Source organism: Dothidotthia symphoricarpi, assembly GCF_010015815.1.
Source record: "Dothidotthia symphoricarpi CBS 119687 unplaced genomic scaffold P153scaffold_8, whole genome shotgun sequence".
NCBI classification, from domain to species: Eukaryota; Fungi; Ascomycota; class Dothideomycetes; order Pleosporales; family Dothidotthiaceae; genus Dothidotthia; species Dothidotthia symphoricarpi.
In genome coordinates, this window is record NW_022985015.1 from 1047178 (window position 1) to 1069493 (window position 22316).

General features: G+C 50.0%; 7 protein-coding genes across 7 annotated transcripts; 3 read left to right on the top strand and 4 right to left on the bottom strand.

The window, feature by feature from the left end:
* Window positions 1-48: 48 nt before the first annotated feature.
* Window positions 49-2034, bottom strand: P153DRAFT_356282 (uncharacterized protein; the record flags this gene model as incomplete). The annotated part of the gene is made up of 1 exon (XM_033666635.1): window positions 49-2034. One exon carries the CDS (start codon window positions 2032-2034, stop codon window positions 49-51), a length of 1986 nt encoding a protein of 661 aa, XP_033524920.1.
* A 3011-nt stretch (window positions 2035-5045) lies between these two features.
* Window positions 5046-5652, bottom strand: P153DRAFT_220296 (uncharacterized protein). The gene is made up of 2 exons (XM_033662623.1): window positions 5152-5652; window positions 5046-5095 (listed from the first exon to the last, which is right to left on the bottom strand). The coding sequence occupies exons 1-2, from the start codon at window positions 5452-5454 to the stop codon at window positions 5090-5092; spliced, it is 309 nt and encodes a 102-aa protein (XP_033524921.1). The 5' UTR covers window positions 5455-5652; the 3' UTR covers window positions 5046-5089.
* Window positions 5653-5851: 199 nt separating this feature from the next.
* On the bottom strand, window positions 5852-8594 carry P153DRAFT_288699 (WD40 repeat-like protein; the record flags this gene model as incomplete). Its single annotated transcript, XM_033663607.1, has 2 exons — window positions 5852-8313; window positions 8366-8594. The coding sequence occupies 2 exons, from the start codon at window positions 8592-8594 to the stop codon at window positions 5852-5854; spliced, it is 2691 nt and encodes an 896-aa protein (XP_033524922.1).
* Window positions 8595-9704: 1110 nt separating this feature from the next.
* Window positions 9705-12945, top strand: P153DRAFT_289133 (uncharacterized protein; the record flags this gene model as incomplete). Its single annotated transcript, XM_033663635.1, has 4 exons — window positions 9705-10376; window positions 10426-11241; window positions 11293-11470; window positions 11528-12945. 4 exons carry the CDS (start codon window positions 9705-9707, stop codon window positions 12943-12945), a joined length of 3084 nt encoding a protein of 1027 aa, XP_033524923.1.
* A 1471-nt stretch (window positions 12946-14416) lies between these two features.
* P153DRAFT_375263 (carbonic anhydrase) lies at window positions 14417-15461 on the top strand (the record flags this gene model as incomplete). The annotated part of the gene is made up of 3 exons (XM_033669573.1): window positions 14417-14432; window positions 14610-14982; window positions 15086-15461. 3 exons carry the CDS (start codon window positions 14417-14419, stop codon window positions 15459-15461), a joined length of 765 nt encoding a protein of 254 aa, XP_033524924.1.
* Window positions 15462-16991: 1530 nt separating this feature from the next.
* Window positions 16992-18205, bottom strand: P153DRAFT_338431 (uncharacterized protein; the record flags this gene model as incomplete). The annotated part of the gene is made up of 3 exons (XM_033665786.1): window positions 17921-18205; window positions 17541-17782; window positions 16992-17484 (listed from the first exon to the last, which is right to left on the bottom strand). Exons 1-3 carry the CDS (start codon window positions 18104-18106, stop codon window positions 16992-16994), a joined length of 921 nt encoding a protein of 306 aa, XP_033524925.1. The 5' UTR covers window positions 18107-18205.
* A 2123-nt stretch (window positions 18206-20328) lies between these two features.
* On the top strand, window positions 20329-21573 carry P153DRAFT_366119 (phosphoglycerate mutase family protein-like protein). Its single transcript, XM_033667975.1, has 5 exons — window positions 20329-20593; window positions 20641-20994; window positions 21044-21130; window positions 21182-21272; window positions 21321-21573. Exons 1-5 carry the CDS (start codon window positions 20540-20542, stop codon window positions 21479-21481), a joined length of 747 nt encoding a protein of 248 aa, XP_033524926.1. The 5' UTR covers window positions 20329-20539; the 3' UTR covers window positions 21482-21573.
* Window positions 21574-22316: the final 743 nt, after the last annotated feature.

A 22316-nucleotide genomic window follows, 5' to 3' on the forward strand; every position in this document is an offset into this window, starting at 1 on the left:
GGGGATGAGTTCTACCTTTCGATCTGTGGACTTGTTTGACATCTATCCTTATGCTGCATCGCTGTGCGTTTTACAAAGATACGCTTCTCCAACCGGCAAATTCTTTTTCAGTTGGCAACGTGCGTTCTTTTTCGTTGTCCCACCGCATTGCACAAGCTCCGTGTCGTCTCCTGCCCGAGTTCTTCGAGTGCTACGCGTGGGCTTGGACTTCTTTCCAGGCGCCTTATCAGTGCCCTTCTTTCCAGTATTACCCGTACCGCCAGTGGTAGATGTGCCTGGGCGTAAACCAAAGTGTGTTTCAAAGTACGCTGCGGTCTCTTCGTCTTCTTCTTCGGATGAGAGCAAGTCGTCGTCGGATGGGGTCTCTTCTCGAGGCTTGGGCTTCTTTGTAGACGGTCCGGGCTGGTCTTCCTCTGTCCGCTTGCGCTTTTCTGTGGGCGCTGGAGCCGGTTCGGGATCCTCGGGCGGAGGGACTTCATCTTCGGGGACAATGGGAGGAGCAACTGGAGGAGCAACAGGAGGAGCAGTAGGAGGAGCGATAGAAGGAGTAACAGGCGGAGCATGCTCAGTCTGTGTAGTTCCATCGACTCCAGTCGGTCCTAGCGGTACGAAAGGGGCTGTTTCTTCCCCAGGAAAGATGTCGATGCTCAGTGTCTGAGGTGGCGCACGCATGTACACCTCCTCGTCGACTTCCGTTGGACTCGGGGGTACAATCTCAGGTCTCCTCACGTACCTACCAGATGCAGAATCCCAGTCGGCGATTTCTGCCAGCAAGCCAGCTACCGCTACCTCGTTTTTGCCGAGCATGAACAGGAGACGTGCATAGTTGCGCGTTGCCAGGCTCTCTGCTTGGGACTCAATTTCACCGTCAGAAACAGTGCGTGCGTACCACAGACCATCGTCCTCGTAACCGACGGAAGACAGCAGTGCGAGAAAGTCGCCGGGGTTATGAATGCGATTGGCAAATGCATCAACAAGGCTGTCCAGTGTGCGACCGTCGATCTCGCACAGCCGACTCCGAACTTCTCTCGGCGTCGGGCTAGGGTTTGCGGCGAGGTAGAACGAACCTACAACGGGTGACAGAACAGTTGTTGCAAAAAGAACATCTGCGACGATCTGCTCGTTTCCAATACCGTTGGGATACACTTCCTGCAGAAGTTGCGGAAGCGTGGCAGCGCCGACAATTTCAAGATGGTCCTGGATATCTTCTTGGATCTCGAACCGTGACGGGACGCGTTTGCGCATGTATAACGACTCTGTTGGATCGCCGTCCACAGCTGGCTTGGGCGTGTATACGGCAAATCGCTCGATACGGTAGACCAGCATGTGCATATCACGGGCGTTGGGGAACGCGTGGCATATCTCCGCGAGACTCGCGCCGCTCTCGTGCCGTGTCCAAAATTCCTCCATCTCCTGACGGCTGGGTTGCTCGTCATCATGGTTGCTGTTGACATGCTCGCGCCAGACAAGGTACCGGCAGAAGAAGCGCATCATATGTTTTTCAAAGTGAGCGATCGTATCCTTGTACCCGCTATTATGCACATCCAAATGCTGTTGCCGCGTAGTCTTGAGGAATCTCTTCTTCTCCTCGACGCCCATCTTCTTCACGACTCTGCACGCTTTCGTCCATAGTTTCTTACCGTCACCCGTCGGATCGCCACCTCCTTCCTTGACATACAGTGTGCGTGGATCGGGGGGTAGGGGAAATCTGCCCGGGAATTTCAGAGCTTCCTGGATGACCCATTCTTCTTTTGGGGGTACGCTGTATGGGCCGTGGGCCCAGAGGTAGTAGTTAGTCAGTCGGATCACGTCTGCGGCTGCTGCGTAGAGGGCTGGGTGAACGAGCGGGTCGGGCAGTTCCTTGGTGGCGGGGAAAGAGGGAGGGAGGACGTCGAAGGGGTCGGTGGTGTATTCGGGATCGAGTTCTCGTGGTGGGTGGACTGTGGTGTTGGCGAGTTCGGTGGGAGAGAGCGTGTCGGGGTACTCTGGTGCGCCGGGGATGTTGAGATCAGGGTTTATGTTCCGGAAGGACATGTTGGGCTGGTAGTGGTTGGGTTTAATAGGAGGGTATTAGGAGAAGGATGGGTCAATGAGGAAATCGATCGAGTGTGTTTGCTAGGACCTGGCGAGGATTCTATCGTTCTAATCGGTACATCTGGCAGTGACATGGGAAGTTATACCGCAGTGCACAATGGAACGACGACAAGGCAAAGAACTGAACGGCGACAAAGAGAAGCCAGTACACAAAAAAGGGGAGTCGAGCCTTTGAATGCCAGAGTTGACAACAAAGCCACAAACGACGATGGGAGGAAACGCATCCCTTGTTATCTATATTCATACCAACTTGCTGAAGTTTGAAAGACAAACAAAGTCCAAACAATGGAGGCCTATCGAAAGGCCATTGCTCGTAGACAACAACAAAGGTCTTCGCGATGCCTTATGACTGACTTGTAGCTGTTAGTATGCGATTACAGTCTGCCGCATGTAATCAAGTCTTCACGAAGATAGCACCCAGAGGACACCATAATGTCAAAGTGCAGACTTTCGCGCGAAGGAAGTTTCTTCTCGTTAGCCCCGTCACTCACCATAAAAAATTGCTTATGATATATTCCCACCCAACCCCCAAACTCCCATCAAGCAAACCAAGCACAATCCGAAATAGTATAGTGGCTAGTATCCCACGCTCCGGTAAGATAAACCTGCGGATTTCGGCTAATAGAATCGTGTTATAGCGCTACATCGCAAGAACTTCAAAATTAAAGCTCTACACTAAAAATTATATATATAGATTTAAAATTTAATTATTTTTAATATAGGTTAATAGGACTAATTAAAGTTAAGATAATTGTATTTTTAGTATATTTACTATGCTAGCCTAAGCTGCGGGTACGCGTTATTACTAATAAGCTAAGATTTAAGCTCCTCCTTATTTATATAAAGAGACTAGTAAAGATAGTAAATTATTTTATTATACCTTAAATACCTAAATACTATCTTTTATAGTCTCTTATTTTAAACTAAGTTAAGATTTAAGCTTAAAATAACTTATAAAGGTATTTTTTAGGTAGCTTAGGAGCTAATCCTAGTATAAATTATATATAATTAATAATTATTTTAAGTATAGAGTTTAATAAGTTTATAGCTAATAATTAGTATAAGAATAGCTTTAATTAGGTATTATTTATAGAGAAGTATTTACTACTTTAATAAGCTCTTAAGTTTAACTATAAGGTTAAGGAGGAAGTTCTAGTAAGTACTTTATTTATAAAGTAAAGTACTATTTTTACTACTATAGAGCTTATAAGTATTTATAAGTATAATATTAAATAAGAGTATAAATAGAGGCCTTTAGGTTTTATAGTAGATATATTAAAGTAAGTAGTAACTCTAGAGTTAATTAAATTAATTAATTATATTTATAAACTTATTATAGAGATTAATTAAAACTAGAATCTCTATTTCCTTATAAAGTGTATCTCTAAAAGCTATATATATTTAAACTACCCTAGTCTATATTTTACCTAGTCTTTTCTTTAACTTAGTAATAGTAGCTACTAAATTATTAAACGTTATAGTAAATAGAATAATATTATTATTATACTAAGCTATTATCCTAACGTCTTTACTTTTTAAAGTATTATAGTAAATAGTACCCTACTTAAGTTTATTATACTAAGCCTTAATATTAATAAGATCTATTAAGAAGCTCTTAGCTAAGTTACTAAGAGTAGTTAAGGGCTTAGGCTCTAGCTCCTAACTACTCTAAGTCTCCTATATAGGCTGCGTAGGTAGGGGTAATAGTAATAATATTATTACTAGTAGCATATTTTTCTAAGGCTAGCTATACTTCTTAGGTAGCTAGGATAATATTATTAGTAGAGCTACAGCTTTATATTTTATAAAGGGCTGCTATAATACCTAAGATAGAACGTTACCTATACTAATCTTATATAGAGTCTTTTCTATCTATATAGTATTTATAGCTATAATCCTAGTGTGCTGTAACTCCTTAAGTAATAGTACTAATATAAATAAGTTATTTATAAAAATTACGTATTTATTAGGCTTTAGTAGCTATATATTAATATTACTAGTAATATAGTTTAGGGTAAGGTAGAGTATAAGAGCTTAAGTAGGACAGAAACTAAGTTCTATATAATATAAGTTAAGTTTATAAGGGCTATTACTAGGATTTAAACCTTTACTATAAAAGAGCTAGTTTAATTAATACCTAGAATCTCTAAGGTACTATATTTTATAACTTATTAAGTTAGACTTATAATTAATTATAGTCTTCTTTTTAGCGTAACTATAGAAGTAAGTTATACTTTTATCTATAGCTAAATATTACTCTAAGCTTTAGTAATATTAGCTAATATAATAGATATATTTAAAGAACTTCTATACTTACTTAAATAGATGCTTAAATAGATTATTAATATTATAAGGTTAAGTAATATAAAAGTAATAATTAATCTACTTAAATTAAATAAGGCTTATAATCTTATATAGATAGATATAGACTACTCTAAATTAATTATTAGTATACTAATAGTCTTTAACTTATACCTCCTTATATATACTTATATAGATTTATATAGCTAGGTAACTAAAGATTTTATACAGTATTACTAGTCTCTATAGACAGGAGTACTTTAGGGTAAGGCTAGGTAGGCATTATTAATAAGTATTCTTATTAGTAAAGTAGTATATTTTTATAATCTTATTATTAGTAAAGAAGAGCTTAAAAAGTTTAATAGGTATCTAATTATAAGGCTTACTATTATAGTAAGGTAGGCGTAGGCTACCTTACTTATTAAGGTTATTAAGTATAAGCAGTTCTTATATTAGCAGAGGGTTTTTAGGATAGCCTTTAAGGTATATAGGTAAAGGCTTCTACTATAATTTTTAAGTAGCTAAAGTATCCTTAGGTATAAGGTTATTATTAGCACAGCTGCGTAGAGGTATTTTAAGAATAAATAGTATTAATAATTATAAAGTAAAATATTAAAGTATAGAGTAAGTTAGTATTAAGTTAATTAATAGTTTCTAAGTTTAAAGTTTATAACGTTTACTAAACGCTAACTTACTAATACTAAGCCCTGCTCTAATTAGTTTAAAGTTAGGCCGAAATCCGCGGGTTTATCTCACCGGAGCGTGGGATACCCCGCTCTCATCAGAAACGATAGCGCCGGGGAGACCGGGGTTCAATTCCCCGTTTCGGAATCTTTTTTGCTTTTGCTTTTTGTCGAATCGCGCTTTCCTCTGCTGTTGTTGAAGCTTTGGAGGGTCTCGGGCGAGGTTTTGCTGGTGCTGTTGAGGTTTTCGTGTTGGGATTGGGTGGGTGACGGAGGTAGTTGTGGGTATCTGTGTTCTTCGACTCGTCTTTGGGTTTGTGTGGGTGTTTTGCGTGTTGAGTGGGTAAATGGTAAGTACGTAAGTTTGTTGCTGCATTCTGTTCCGCGGTCATCTGCTCAATCACCGAGTGTGAGATGGTTGCTGATTACATTGTTGATATCATTTCAATTCGTTTCATTACATGCCATTGCAAGGGCCAACACGGTGACAGCGCTCAAACATTTAGCAAGAAACACATGACATGCCCAACCCCAACCCCAGTCGCCATCTCAACGCCCCTCAAAACACCAAAGAGCATTGAAACCTATGCCAAAGCGCAGCGAAACAGATCTCCGAATCCGAAAAGTCGATTAAGCAAACACACAACAGCGGCGAAAAACGACAAGCAATGTGATGTGAATCTTCGAACGAAGCACACGCCCACCAACTTCCCCCGTATGAAAACAATCTCATATTGTACACAAAGCCAAATCACCCATCACGCCGCCGCATACTAATACGAGTCGCCGAAGAACTGGCTGGCAACCATGACATCCCTATCCCCATTCGCAAAGTCCCAGCCCACAATCGTGGGGTCCTGACTGCAGCAGATGATGCGGCGGGCGTCGAACTGCAGCTTGAAGACACGCGAGTTGGTGCCCTGGTTGTTCAGCGCGTTGGCGAGGGTATGGGGCGGGTGAGGTGGGTGGTGGTGATGGTGGTGGTGTGGCGCGGCGGCGGCGGCGACGGCGGCGTTAAGCTGCTGTTGTTGGGTGGGTTGTTGGACGGGCGCTGGGGGATGTGCAGTAGCGTTTGGAGCGTTGGCGGGTTGAATCTGATTCTGTGCAGGCGGCCTGTTGACTGTGGCTCCGTTCATGCCTTGTGTGGCTGCGTGGAGGGCCTGGGCTTGTTGGGCGAGGGTTTGCGCTGCTTGAGCTTGTATGTGCGCCTGCTGGGCTAGAGCGTGGAAGTTGTTGTGCTGCGCGTTGGTTTGCTGCTGGGGGTTGTTCTGGGCCGGGTGCTCTGCGTTTGGATTTGGCTGAGCCTGGACGGCTGGTCTCCTGGGTCGGCCTCCAGCGGCTGTGACAGCGTCGTTTTGGAACAGTGTTTTCGACTTCTCCCACGCGCCGTCAGCCCCCTTCTTCCAGATGATGACGGTCTCGTCGTAGGAGCCAGACACGATGCGCGCCCACTTGCTGCCTCCACCACCCGGCGGCAGTTTCGCTCCATACGCGAAAATGGCCTTTGGATCTCGGGAGCCAGCGTTGCGTGCGCGGCGTTGCGATCTGTCAAGCTTCTGTGAAATCAGGCCTCTGCTCTGTGCTTCGAAGAAATCTCGATCCACGGCTCGCGCCTCGGCCTCAAGCTCTTCTTCGTTTCCAGGAAGGTCTCCAAACTGGGCTTGCACGGTGCGCACAAGATTGCTGTGTCCCTGCAGGCATGCCACTTCGGCCCCAGTCACTCGATCGAATATGCGCACACTCTCGTCGCTACTTCCACTAACGATTCTTCGCCCATCAAACTGTACACAGGCGATGCCTTTGCTGTGACCCTGAAATGTCCGTGTGCAAGCACCTGTCAGCACGTCCCAGATCTTGACAGTTCTGTCGCCAGATGCGGAGACAATGTTTCCATCCAATATCTGTATAGCGTTGACAGCCGCGCCGTGACCTTCCAGAGTCATGATGAGGCTGTACGGGTGAAGCGGTTTGAAATGTAGATGTTGATTCACAACCTGTTCTTGCATATTTATAATGTACGCGGGAAATTTTGCAGCCGACTTGGTGGTAGATGTCGGGTATGTCTCGTCAGTTGGACACATCTCTTTTCTGTTCCACACCTTGATGGTTTTGTCCTTTGAGCAGGTAACTAGGTACCGATCGTCGAACCTGAGGTTCAATACTGATTCCGAATGCGCTTTCTCAATCTCCTTGATGATGCGCCCGGTGGAGAACTGCCACAGGATGACTCTGCAGTCACTTCCTCCTGAGACGACAATGTCCTGGCCAGGCCGCTCGTCAAATTGCAAACACAAGACGGAGGCCGAATGACCAACAAGGGGTGGATGCACCAGACGCAACGTGTCTAGATTCCATATCCGGATCGTCTTGTCTCTGCTCCCACTGACCAGAAAGTTGCCAGAGTATTGGATGGTGTATACACACTCTGTGTGAGCCTCGTCTGGGTGATTTGGATGCGGGAGTTGAAAATTTGAGAAGCGCCCAGCGTCCCAGTTCTCCTCCAACCTTCTTTTTTGCTTGTACAGAAACTGCCAGTTGACTTTTGGCTCGGGACCAGGAAGGAGGAGCGCGGGTCTTATGGAGTCTGCCGAGGCAGATGTGGGCGAGGCAAGTTCGATTTGAGCGGGTGCCCGGGCTTCCCGTCGTGTTGGCGTGGCCGTAGGGGACAAGTCGTGGAAAGAGACGCCCTCCATCCGGTCTTCGGTTCTACTCGAGCCATCGTCAGCCTCGACAAGGCCGTGCTGCTCGCCCCAAGGAGTATGGCCCTGCACTGAGCTGCTCAAGGACAGCGGTTTTAGCTCATCGTGAATGCTGTTCTGACGCGCAGGGCCCTGGCCAAATAGTTGCCGCTCACGAACTCGCTTCTTGCTGGGGAGTTTGTCACGGTCCATATCCTCGGCAGCCCGCGGCCGTGTTTTGCGCTCCTTCTCCCTCGACTCTATGCGTTTCTGCTTCTCTGCATTCTCGTAGGAGTGCACCCGGGAAAAGTTGGAGTTCCAGCCCTCGAGGCGGAACAGCAGCTTCCATAGTGGGCCGTCCAAGACCCTGTATCTCCAAGCGCGGGACAGGATCGAGGCGCGCAGCAGTGTTTCCGGGTCGAGGTAGGAGAGGATCTGGAAGGTGATTTCGGGCGGGAGGTGGAGGACGGGATCGAGGTGTAACAGCGGGTTGAGCTTCTCGACTATGCTAGCTACCGACGAGGTCCGCAGCGACCTCAGGATTGCGTACGCAAACTCTAGCCTTGGGTGTTAGTCATGCTGTTTTGGTGGGATGTAGTACAGCCTTACCACTGCGCTCGCTCTCACTCAGCGCCTTGACCCAGTCGGGCAGGGCGGATGGGTCGGTGTCCATGCCGGCGTCGTCCAGCCTCACGTCGGTTCGCATGAGGGTGTCGCTCCCGCTCTGGCTGCGCGTGTCCTCAGAGTAACCCTCGTCGAATCTGTTTGCGCTCATGGCGGATGCGGGGCGGAAGGGATGCATGTACGGCGGCGGTGAAAAATGGGGTGGGCCTGCCATTATCGTGCTCGGGCAGTGGGTCGAGCTGGCTTTGTAGCAGGGGGCGCGCCGAGGTCGTGGGCGTGCAGCGTCCGGTCACGAAGAGGGCGAGGGATGGGGACGTCGAGAGGCGTGGAATTGTGGGCGCGTGGTCAGGGTGCTCGGCCTGGTGGTGCGGCTCAAGACATAGGCGGTGTCAGGAAACGGCGACGGCGACAGCGACAGCGACGGCAACTTGTATGCGTAGTGGACGCAGCTTGAACAGGTTCTGGCGACACGCGCAACAACGTTTCTACAGTTCGACTTGACCATGCGATGCAGCCTAAACAGCCTCTAGTTACGTCCGATATTGCGCACGGACCACGTCTTGTCTTGCAGCATAGCATCATCTGTCGCCAGCCGCTCGTCTAGCATGTGACAAGCCTTGCACCGTTTGGTCAACTGCACAGTCTTCACGTTTCCCACAACACACGGCACTCTGTCATCTGGCAACTGGACCTGTCCGCCACACTACGACTACGCAATCCAAGCCAGGCCTCGCAGCCTCGCGTGTCATCCAGCGCCCCGGGTTGGCCGCTGTAGGCGGATGGAGCACGGTGTGCGCTCTGGCTGTAGTGCTGCGGAGGAAAGGCTGATCTACTGCGCACTCGGGCAGGTGACTGGTGATCCGGCAGAAGGCGTGCCCAGCATGGCTGTTGTTGCAACCTGATGATGGGAAGGGGATGTGGTGCAGTGGTGCAGACGGGGTGTTTTGGCCGTGTATACCTAGACAGCACGTAGCCAAGTGTGAAGCCGTCGAGGCAGCGTGGACGCAGTGATAGGCTCGAGCTGGCTGCTGGCTCTGGCTCTGGCTCTCCATGCCGACCACTTCGCTCACGTGACAATGGCGCCCGACGCAAGGGGTGTTTCACGCTCATGCGGCTTTTGTGCATCTGAGAGCCCAGTGCAGCATTTCCCACCGGCCCATCTCGACACGCGAAACCCTCTCTTGCGCCTCCCCGAGTCCCCCGCCGCCGCCCTGCCCGACCTGCGCAGTCGCACTTGCTCCCCGGCCGTCGCATGCTGCTGCCCTGCGAGGTTGCTCCTGCCCCGGGTCCCTAGCGCCACTGCCTGCTTCCCCATGCAGACCTGATGGAAGGAGGAGTCGCCTTTCACGGAGCCCTCGCTCGCTCCCACACCTCGCAGCCCACGTCTGTCGCCAACGCCCACTCGCGCATAGCCTCCAACGGCGGGCCCCCCGGCCTCATGTCCCACCAGAGCTACCAGAGCCAATACTCGAGCTATTCGCACAGCAGCGCGCGCGACACGCACTCGACCCAGGCCACGGCCACGACGACGCTGTTCGGCCAGCAGCCGCCGCCGCCGCCCGTCTTCCCCACGGGCACGCCCGTCAACGGTGGCCCCGTCGAGGCCTCGGACAACGTCCTCAACAAACGCGCCGACAAGGACACGTCGTTGTTCCAGCGATGTCTGACGCTGCCCATGCGCCTGCGCGCCATCCCCGGCTTCGAGCGCTGGATGGCCGAGGAGGAGGGCAAGGCTGACGACGACGCCGACCCCGTCACCCTGCTGTGGCGCACCTTCCGCCGTGGCTACCCGCTGATGGAGCTGTACAACGCCCTCGACCCCGACGTGCTGCTGAGCCTGCCCAGCGCCAAGAACGACGAGAAGAGCCAGAAGAAGAACGAGAAGATGGCCACGTACAAGTTCATCCAGGCCTGCGTCAGCGAGCTGGGCATCCCGCAGGAGGCCTGCTTCATCCTCGGCGACCTGTACGGCGACGACACGACTGGCTTCGTCAAGGTAGGCGCATTGCAACGCCGCGACGCCCCACGTACTCACTGAACCGCAGGTCATCAACGTCGTCAACCGCGTCCTCGACTCGCTCGTCCAGATGGGCAAGCTCACCAACGACACCGTCGACCGCTCAGAAACCGCCTCCGTCACCTCCGTCGTCAAGCGCACCCAGCGCGAGCACATCATCGACGAGCTCGTCAAGACCGAGCGCACATACGTCCAGCATCTCGAGCTGCTGCAGGAGTTCAAGAAGCTCGTCGAAGAAAAGGGCGTCATCAGCGGAGACCAGGTCTACGACATTTTCCTGAACCTCAACGCGCTCCTCGATTTCCAGCGCCGCTTCCTGATCCGCGTCGAGCAGACCAACGCACAGCCTGCCTCGGAGCAGAATTGGGGGAACCTGTTTGTGCTGTACAAGGAAGCTTTCAAGGTCTACGAGCCGTACATTGCCAACCAGAAGAGATGCGAACAGATTGCCATGCGGGAGTTCGATAAGCTCAAGGAAACCGGCGGGCCGCCTGAAATGCGACAGATGGTCGAGTCCCCAACACTCCTGGCATCTTTCCTGTTGAAGCCCTTCCAGCGCCTGACCAAGTACCCCCTGCTGCTTCGCGAACTCCGAGACAAGGGCGATCTGGACGAAGCCAGAAAAGCAGACATCTCGCGCGGTATCGAGGCAGCTTCCTCGGTTCTTGCGGGCACAAACGACGCCATCGCCAAGGAAGAACGCGCCGAGGCGGTAGAAGAGCTCAGGACTCTGGTCGAGGACTGGAAAGGTCATCGCATTGAGGGGTTTGGCGACTTGCTCCTTTACGGTCAATTCACGGTCCTGAAGGGCGAGAGCATGAGCTCGAAGAACGAGGAGCGCGAGGTGAGTGACGTCTTGTCCACGCTACATCCATGGTACTAACCGAGTATACAGTACAAAATCTACCTCTTTGAGATGATACTCCTTTGCTGCAAAGAGATCAACGTCAACAAGCCCAAGAACAAAATGACTACGAGACAACTGCTCACCAAGGACGGAAAGCCAAAACTACAGCTAAAAGGTCGAATCTTCATGCAAAATGTCACAGAGACCATCTCACTGCAGAAGCCAGGTAAGAACCGCTGCTACACAACTCCTACTTGAAAACAAGCTCACGTCGATACCACAGGTTCATATACATGCCAGATTTTCTGGAAAGGAGACCCTGGAATCGAGAACTTCATCATCCGCTTCGCGTCCGAAGAGACCATGAAAAAGTGGGCTGCTCAGGTGGACACGCAAAGACGGGCCTGGAACGAAAGTGCACGCTCGAGCGTTAGTACCACGGCGGCCAAGCCCTCAGACACACAGTTTGCCTATATGCAAGGCCAAGTATTGGAGAACCCCTACCAGGAAGATGACGACGAGGACGTCGAAGAGGACCATGACCCCCTTGTTCCCAGTTATCAACGAGATAGTTACGGAACACGACAAAACAGCTCCAGTGCCTCCATACGGTCGCGATCAACGACAGGGGAAAGCGGTCCTCCCGTTGAGGATCACAGAGTACAACCCCCACGATTTCCCATGGGCGCTTCCGCCCAACCACCACTCATGTTGCGTACTCAGCAACTCCAAAACTCAGGCAATTTCGAATCCCACTTTTCTCCGACTGTCGAGACACCCATGTCAACGTTTTCAAATCCGCGAACAAGTACATCATCTACAAGCACATTCCCTTTCCCACGCCAGGCGCCGCCGCAAAATGGTTATACAACTGAAGAAAACAACCGTTATACTGCACCAGCTCCATCTCGTCGTGAGGGATCTGGTCAGTATCAGCCACAACGAGCCCAACGACCATCATTGCCTGCCAACGCCATATCTTCTCAAGGTCGACTGAGAGCAGCTAGTAGCCCGGATATCAACATCCAACTAGGAGGCCGCAGAACACCGAGTGGACCGCAACGTCCCGTCCCTGAAGTCCCACCATTTCCAACACACTACGCTTACAATGCGGCGATTGTTAATCGCAGTGCAAGCAATTCACCAAACGGTATGCCACCTCGGACTGCGACGCAATCACCAGCCATCCAACGGGATCGTCTCATACAGCAACGTACTGCCGACGAATTGGTGAACCCGAGTTACGGGGGAGCTGCACGCCGCGATCCAAACTTCACACCGTTGTCCCGCACAATGACACCCGCCTCATCGTTCGAGCGAAGTCAGGGCACACTAACACCAGCATCGATGGACTCCCGAAACATGTCTCCGCCACTTTCGCAGCAGGAATCCCTCATCCCAAGCCAACTCAAAGTCAAGGTCGTCTGCCCATCAGCAGGCAGCACAATGGTCCTGGTCGTCAGCACAAACATCAGCTTCCAGTCCCTCAAGGACCGCATCGACGCTAAACTCCAACGCTCGACATCGGTGTCCCTCGGGTCCGGCCAGGTCAAGTTAAAATACATCGATAGCGAGGGCACGTACGTCAGCATCCAGTGCGACGACGACGTGCAAGAGGCGTTTGAAAACTGGAAGGAGCAGCAGCGCGACCTGAATCCTGGGGGCGGCCTGGGCGAGATCGAACTCTTCTGCCAACGGTAATGAATGATATCCAGGTTTGCATGGAAGGGGTACATCTGTGTGTGTGTGTGCGTGTATGGAGAAGAAGAAGGGATCATTACGGCATGGGAACGGCGTTTCAAAGGGCGATATATAGGGTGGATTTCTCTCCCCCCCCGCACCCCCCCTGATTTTTCTAATTGTTAGTGCGTTTTTTCTGTGTATGTGTGTTTGTGTGTGTGTATGGGTGTAGGGCTGGTTGGGCTGGGTCCATGGTCTTCATTCATTCATCATCATCATTACATGTTTTGTTTTTGCGACATATCCTATCGATGGCATAAAGGGGTGGGCTCTTTTTTATCGCCCCTGTGGTTGGCGGCGAGGCGCGAGAGTGGACTGAGTGAGGGGGAAGGGGTTTATGCGAATATCTTACGGCGACTTTGTGCGGGTGGTGAGATTACTGTTTCTTTTCAATATGTAGACTGGGGAGTATTGTTGTGTATGTGTGAGTGTCTGTGTGAGTGTGGTGGTGATGATTTGATGATGGAATGAAAAGATTGCTCTTACTCGTACCAACTTGTTTTTGTGTTGTCTACTGTTGTCCACTGCTGCTGTTGCTGATAGGTATCCTTGTACAGACTACTGCTGTGCGCGGAAGACGAGAGGTTCGGACTGCCTGTACATACTACTGACTCATCTCACAGTGGGAACACGGACGTAAGCAGAGCTTTGCTAGCATGTCGTATACTATACTATATCATGACGTGTTATAGCATACCACGCTACACGACACCCACACCACTGCCTGCTTCTCAATATGAATGACACATAGGGGGGCATTGACGCTTGGGCACACATCGAATCGCGCGCTGTGCGATGGTGGTGCGAAGTTCCCCTCGTTTGTGCGTGGTTGCGTTTGGAAGAATTGGCAGTAATAGAAGAGAGGAGAAGAGGTGGAGGAAGGACGAGGAGAAATGTGGTGACAGAATACGTAAAGACGTAGAAGAGTGAAGAAAATGGCAGTGTACTGCGTATCCAGACATGTGTGGATACAAAACACAAGTATCGATGTGACCTTCCATCCCTGAGGGGCTGCTGCGACCACAGTAGTCTATGGGAAAGAGCGTTGCAATGACACTTGTTTAGCTAACTAGTTAGATAGTCACCCGCTGCTTCTCCTTCCGACGAGAACGCTCTCCACCCACCCACCTGCCCACGAGATGGCACGTATGTGAATACCAGAGTTACAACAGCATGTCGTGAATCTTCATACGTAAGGTTTCCTTCCACAGGCTTTGTTTCCTCGCTGCCCGCGTGCTGGAATCGTGTCAGCTGGAGGCGTTTTGTCGTGGTACTGTTGAGGCTGTTCGACTATGGGGGTTCGTCTTTATCTACTGCTGTCACTGCTTTCTTGGACGTTCAATCCATTCCTACTCCTACTTATCCTAGGGGTTGACGATATTGACGGACTTTGCTCGAGTAGGAATTGTTACGTACTCATCTGTATCTGAATATGACGACGCACGCAGGTCAGTGGCTCTTTTCTCTGTGCACTTATGAAAGATTTGAGATGTGTATGCAACGCAAGTCATATGTGATTGAGCGCTACTCGAGCTCTTGAGATGAACGCAGCATCATACACCCTCCATCGACCAACCCAAACAGTCCCCTTGCCATCATCCACCCATGGAGCTCACCTCCAACAGACCCTCTCGACCGCCTCGTAACCGGCTCACGTCTCTACGCACAACGCACCGCCGCGCTCGACCCCCACGCCTTTACCACCCTCGCCGCCGGTCAAGCACCAGAAATCCTATGGATCGGGTGCGCCGACAGCCGCGTCCCCGAGACGACCGTGTGCCACTGCAAGCCCGGGGACATATTTGTGCACCGCAACATCGCCAATACGGTGCATGCGGATGATCTCAACGCGGCGAGTGTGGTCGAGTACGCGGTCACGCATCTGCAGGTTAAGAAGGTGGTGGTGTGCGGGCATACGAAGTGTGGGGGTGCGAATGCAGCGTTGGGAGACGCGGATTTAGGAGTAACACTGAATCAGTGGCTGGAGCCTGTTAGGGAGTGAGTTATTTGTTTTCTGAGCTTCGTGGGCGAACGTGCGTGTTGTGGTGTTGCAGTGTTTCTCATGTTATAAGGTGTGAACTAACTCTTCTCTCTCTCCCAGACTCCGCCGGAAACACAAGTTCGAGCTCGACAGCCTCCCCAGCGACGATGCACGGTCCGCCCGCCTTGCGGAACTTAATGTTCATCAGTCGATCGATGTGCTCGAGCGGCATCCTGCTGTTAGGAAAGCTATTTCTGAGCGCGGGTTGACGCTTACGGGTCTGATCTATGATCTTGCGGCAGGGGATCTGAAGGTTCTGGAGCATTCTGACGGTAAGAAGAACACTGTCCACTGGAGTCGTAACTCGGAAACGGACGACATCGCGTTGCGAGATGAGCATCTTGAACGCAGTGAGTTTGGCGGTCGTGGTGAAGGTGTTCTGAATAGTGACCATGGTATAGTTCCATTGGCGGATATGTTGGTGACGACGGATTAGTTAGACTGAGTGTACACGAAGGACTGGATGACGTTTGGGTTCTCCTAAAAGTCTATTGACTCCTCTATGACACGATAACTCATGTCGTTTGAATATTGAACGCGCTGTTCACCGTGCTGGCTTCGATGTGTTTCGTCAATGCCCGATATGAAGCCTTTGAAATACATTCACAGACCGTGACAATCATTTAAGTTTCTAGGAGAAGATATGCGGCGTAGTCCGTATAATCTGATCTTTCTTGCCAATAAAAGGCTCTTCTTTGGCCTAACTTTTCTTAAACGTCTCTTTGCGATGTTTTCCACTTGGAGGAGATGATTATACAACGGTGGAAAGCTAAGTGAACCTCATCATCACCCATCTATACGAACCATGGTTGCTCTTCAATTCCAAATCCACTAATAACGAAATGTAGGAGTCATGTATATCGACCCTAAACTCCCTCCAGTAAAATTTTACCTCCGAGACACGTATATCACGCCGCTATCCACAACCTCTACCCCAAAACAATACCACATTGTACTCTCAAGTCAATCGAGATAGCCAGAATAATGACCATCTAGTTCGCTGCATCAGCAAATCCCCAGTTCATTTCGACAAACTTCAGCCGCATCCAAATCATGGCGACTATGAACATCGACGACCCCTTCGCTTCAACGCCCTGCTACACGTCACACATCCTCACCACCATGCAGAATAATCTGGGCGTCAACATCCTCATCCAATACGCCACTCTTGTCGCCCGTGTATTTAGCGGCACATATCCCCCCGCCGCCTAGCACAACGTTCTAAAGCACCCCCTCGGCACGAACTCAATCCTTGTATTTCTGCACATCTCGCATAACACTTGACACTCCGCTTGATAATAAGCTGCCGGAACTTGAGCAATGGGGAGATACTGATGCAGATACCACAATTGGCTTTTTGGACACTGTGGATGTGTTTACTGGAACAGAAGAAGTGAGGTGGACAACACACCACTAGGGCGGCAACAGGTCATGGAGTTTCTTGGGAGGAGATCGCTGGGATGTGTAGCGAGAGAAGAAATATGGATAGGTTGATGAGGGAGGTGCGGCATCTGGGAATACGGGGAGATCATGTAAAGGTTTTCATGTAAGGTAAGTGAGGTAGAAAAAACAAGCCTAGCATATACACAGGGTAATCTGAGTCATATCAGACTATATGTAAGAGAGCGAGATGGGTGTTGTTTGTAACGCAAACCAATATTTATGCAACATGGCAGCATGAGGGTGTTGAGTGCATGTACAAAAGAAAAACGGACAAGAATGATATCAGCAGGACAAATATAAATACTTTGATAGTACGAGGTGAGAACGATACAAGGGTTCAGTGCTCGAGCGTTAGCCCTTAATCTGTATTTATCTGCAACCTAATGTGCATCAACATACTCTCTCAGACAGAATACCTGCTCGACACATCTCGAACAATCTCCTGTTATATCCAGATTTATCAACACACGAAGCCACGGATACTCATCTTAGACTCAACAGACACACCAGGTCAACCGAGCCACTACAACTCACTCCTCTTCGAACCTCTCTTGACACTATGCTTGAACGGCACCGGCACAAGACCCTTCGAATACCACTTCGCGCCAAAGCGCTCAACCTCCTTCGTCAGCGATGAATGCGTTCTGAATGGCCTAGCCTTCCCCACATGTTCAATCACCTTGCCCTCAAATTTCGCATTGAATTCGTCGACGAAACGTTTCCAGCCGTTCGTTGGCTTGCCATTGGTGAGATTGTCCAAGATCCACTTGCGCTCTTCAGCTACATACGCAACCACGACATCGCGGAAGCGAACATGGGTGTTGCGTCGGATCTGCTGCACCGTACGCTTGTTGAGCGCAGTGATAGCGACCTGATCGTTCCAATCACGCGGCGGAGGATTCGCAAAGATACGCTTTTTACCGTGGATGTCGGTGAGCTTTACGATGAGCTTAGCCTTTTGATCCGCCACAGTATTGTCGGGCTGTAGTTCGAAGCGGCCGGGGACGAATTGGGTGCTGGTAAGTCATTAGCAAGTTTTGCAATGAGTGTAGGTACACGAAAAAAGTCTTACAATTCGGGCTCAGTGGGAAACTGGGCATCGTCGGAATAGTCTGTAGCATGAGCACCCCATCTAACATTGCGAAAGAGATGCGGCTTGGTCGTATCTTTCACGGGCCCAGCCACATCGGATTCGTCGCTATCGTAGTATTCGGCGCCAACCTTAGTGGCATTAGCGACGAGCCGTGTATGCTCAGCCTTGTCCAGGTTGAGGATGCGTTTGTTTCGCTTCATAACAGGTGTCATGAGCGATAGCTTTTGTGCGTTGGCTTCGTCGGTGAACTCGCTCTCCTCGCCGGTATCAAACAGTACGTCGCCAACATCGTCGTCATCGGAGGTGCTGTGGTGGCTAAGCTTCGCTTTTTTATTCTTGTTCATGGTAGTAGTGCGAACATGCCCCTTTGTAACGGGGGATAGAGACCGCGTTTTCACAACAGGCTTGGCGGCTTTCTTAACACGCGCAGTGGGAGCGATGAGTTCAATCTCGGAGTCGGTATCATCCTCATCGTAGGTAGCTTCTTCATAAGAGGCACGCTTGTGGCGAGCAACTCCGCTAAGACTGGCGGCGACAGGCTGCATAACCGCACTCTCATTCCATTCTTGCAGCGCGCCTTGCACACCTCGGAGCTTGAGCTTCAGGCCGGAGCCGTTAGAAGAGCCGGATGTCGAGACTGGGGAGCTACTATTGATATGTTTCGCGGTGGTGTTGTTCCCAGGAGTATTTGCCTCATGGCTGGGGGGTTTCAGCTTGAGATGGCGCGGTGAAGCAATGGGCCTAGATGATGCATTTTCTTTGTTGGAGCCGGAGGAGGACTGATCTGATCAACTCTCAGAAAGATGTGGCTATCATAGAAGCGGGGAGTACTTACGCGTGGAGCTACGATGGTGTGAGCCATAGTCAGAGGTAGGTGAGCTCTTGCCAATTTCGTTGGCAATGTCGCTAGCAGGCACAAGATCATGCTCTCGGCAAGCAGTGAACTCAGGCGTCGAAGTACTGAGAATAGATGATTTGGGCTCGCTCTTGATGGTAATGGAGGTCACCGTAGAAGCCGTCTGTCCACCTATCTCGATGGTGGGTAGAGCGATGTTGGAGGTGTCGCGCTCAGGCGAGGCTTCTGAATGTTTGACAAGGCTCATCGTGGACACCGGGCGAAGTTTTGTGAGATGCGACACGCGTACAGACGAGAAAAAATTGGCTGGACGTAGCAGACGCGCTGGAAGAGAAATCGAAGAAGGGGTTCAGTGCATAGGGCAGTGTAACAAGATCGAAGGTGGTGAGTGTTGAGTCGACAAAATGGATGTGCGGTGAAGCTTAAGTTTCCAGGATAACCAGAAGCTTGCAGTGGCGTCGCTACTATTCAAGACTTTGCTATTATTCTGTACAGTGGCAATAGCCGTCGTATTTAACACCGGTGAAAGCCAATGAAGCCGGCTGTAGGAGTCAGGTGTCACGTCACGAGCAAGCTGGAACTTGAAGAAACCCCTAACTTGCCCATACTGCGTGTGATGGGAACTGATAACTTACCACCGCTTATTTATCATGTGCGCCTGCGAATGAGCAACAATAGCAGGTCGTGGGTCGGGAAGTGTCTATCGGACTGACACTCGTCTGCCCCACAAGTGGTACAAATTGAGAACCATAGATGTTTGTTTATTCAACATGGTGTATAGGCTAATATGCCTATAACCCAGAGTATCTCCACCTGTTGCACAGGATCACTCCTGAGCGTGCCTCAAGCAGATACCGGTGTACAGCTCTGTTCATCTCCTCATACCCATCTATCCTATATTTTCGGGTCGTGTCGATGAAGATCAATCCGTCCCACCGTAGTTTTGCACTTTTCTTGGCGTACACTCTCGTCATCCAAAGATGTATGATCTCAGAACATGCAGCGGCCTCCGCACTGATAGGGCCCATGTCTGTGGTTGTGGCATCTGTCCCCGATTTGGTGGTATGCTAGCCATCAACAATAGTAGGAATAGACATGATGCGATGCTTCTGGTGTATTATGGGCTTGTAATGAAAGAGGGACGCTGAGTAGCGTGCTTGTTCGGTTCACGCTAGTCTTGGTTCCATGGTCTTTCTGAGCATGACATCATCGAGTAATTGAAACAACGAACCTCAAGTGTTCTGGAAATTGTGATCGAAAGCCTATTGGGATGGCTATATTTGTTGGAGTGAGTTAACAACCATACAATCAAGTGAGATGGGTGAGGATGACACTCAGATCAATGTCAAGGCGGTAGCACCGGATACCTGCCTTTGTGAACACGATCTCCGGCATCAAATACCACCACATCGTCGGCCCCTTTCCAACCATAACCACCCTTTAGCATATAGCAGACCATCGCGGTTTTCGACCACGAGCGTGGCAGGTTCCGCAATATGAACAGTTTTGCGATCAAGAATAAGCAGCTTGAGGTGCAAAGATCTTGAGACGCAGCAGTGACAGAAGCAGCCGTTCCGTGAACTCTTGATGGCGAGGACAACACGCAAATGCCAGGTCGGTGATTCAGTCGGAGAGGAAAGGTGTAGACGATATACCTTTGGAAGTCTGCCACAGTCAGTCCTCATAGGAGCCAACGACGTTCGAAGCGCGAATTTGTCGTAGGATTTGTCGTGCGATTTAGATGGAATGAAAATTGACCTGCACATATTCACACAATGGCACCACACGCAAGCTTGGGAACTCACGTTTTGCAAGTTCTCGGCCTTCCGTATTGTCCCAGATAGGCTAGTGCGAGTTATCACGTCATGATCTTCGGTACCCCTGCCGCTTGTGGTGAGATCACGATGTTCACAGCGACGAATATTACGAAGATAACCAGCGCCCTCAGATACGGAGAAGCGCTGATCCTAGGTCTCCAGAAATCCCTTCGACAGCTGTGAGCACAGCTCGGATTTCTCAACATCATCACTCGAGCATTGAGGCCTACGTTATCAATTGAGTGCTGGTGACTCACCTTCCGCTAACAAAGAAACCACGAGCGTGCAGCGCCAGCGAAGGCAGCATGCCTCCCAAGATTCACCTTGTTCGCCATGCACAGGGCGAGCACAATGTGATCGTATGTAGACTTGTATCTATTGACGCCATGAACTTACGCGACTGCAGCGTGACTACACCATTCGCGATGCTGTCCTGACCGACAAAGGCAAAGGACAATGTCGCGATCTGAAATCTGTATTCCAACACCATAACGACATAGATATTGTGATCGCGTCACCCCTTCGCCGTACTATACAGACTGCGGCTTTATGTTTCGGGCCAACCCTAGCACGAGCAGAGGTTCCGTTCATACTGCTGCCATCACTACAAGAAGTCACCGATAAAGGATGTGACACTGGTCTGGCAGATTCTGCCGCCGATTTCCCACAAATCCTTGCTGGGCTGTTTTTAGAAGGAGAACTAGAATTCGATTTGGACAAGATTGATGCTTCGGCGGTCTCTAAGGGATGGAACGGCAAAGTCAGTTTAACTCTATAGACGTCTGTATATGCACTGACCCAGATTTCAGAAAGGCTACTGGGCGTATGAAAAACAGACTATTCTCAAACGAGCTCAGGATTTGAGAAATTGGTTGCTCCAACGTCCCGAAGAGCAGGTGCGTTCACAGTCTACGGTTGCCCCTTGGCGTACTGTATTAATTGATTAGATTCTTCTAGTCACGCACGGCGCATTTGCGCACTTCCTAACCGAGGACTGGGATGTCGCTGACCCAATGATAGGCACGGCGTACAAGAATTGTATGTACACATGATTCGACTCCATGTATTTCGGCTGACACTACACAGGCGAACATCGTGAGTTCAGATTTACAACTGAATCGACTGCCGATAATGCGCATTTGCAAGAGCTCGAGGCAAGCAGGAGAAGAAGAGGTGTGCAGGAGAAAGAATCTGACCCGCATGTATTGGATGCATTGAAGACTGTGGTATATAACACTAAGCAATAAGTTAGCGAACGAGAGCAAAGTACGCACTGTGTCACACCGCTTTGACAACAGTGTGTAGTCTTGTGCCGTTAATAGAACATCGAGACAGTGTGATACACATTCTTGGACATCCTGACACAAACATGGTTGAAATTACATACGACAGATTCTTGACTTCTTCCTCACTCCCAGGCCCACTTAGACGTTGATTGCTACCCCGGTTTACTGTCGATAGTGTTCTCAAGACGCAGATCCAGAACAATACAGACCCAGCACCGCCAGCATGCTGATCGCGGTCTTTGTGGTGTCGAACGGACGGTTCGTTCCTCTCAAACGACTTCCCCGCACGACCCCAAGCGCGCTTGCCAACCACCAACCCATGCACAGTTCCAGGGACCAAAATCTTAATCGCCCTTCACGCCGCGCAGTATCATTTCGTTCCCAACAAGATCAAGCCCACGTGGGGTATAAGAATTGCTCGAATCGTGTTCTCCTCAGATCCAAAAGTAAAGGACTACTGGTCAGCGCTCTGCTCCATACACTCGTCCCCTGGTATATCGGCGAGATAAGCTTGTTTCGTCACACGGGCCGAATCTGAACATCTTCGCGAATGAGGCGAGATCACCAGATTTAATGTCACGAATTACTTGAACTGGACTAGAGGGCGGTCAACGTCGGTTGTATTGGCGACAGAGTTTGCTCGGTGCCTATTCGGGTAATTAAGACAAGACCGCGCCACTGCCCCGCTAGCCGGGATGGCGCGGACCGAAAATGCTTGTCCCCATCATCTCTAAGGGCCGTTGCTGTGCACTTGTCGGGTAAGGCTGCATCTCGCCAGCCTCTTTCGCATGTCCTC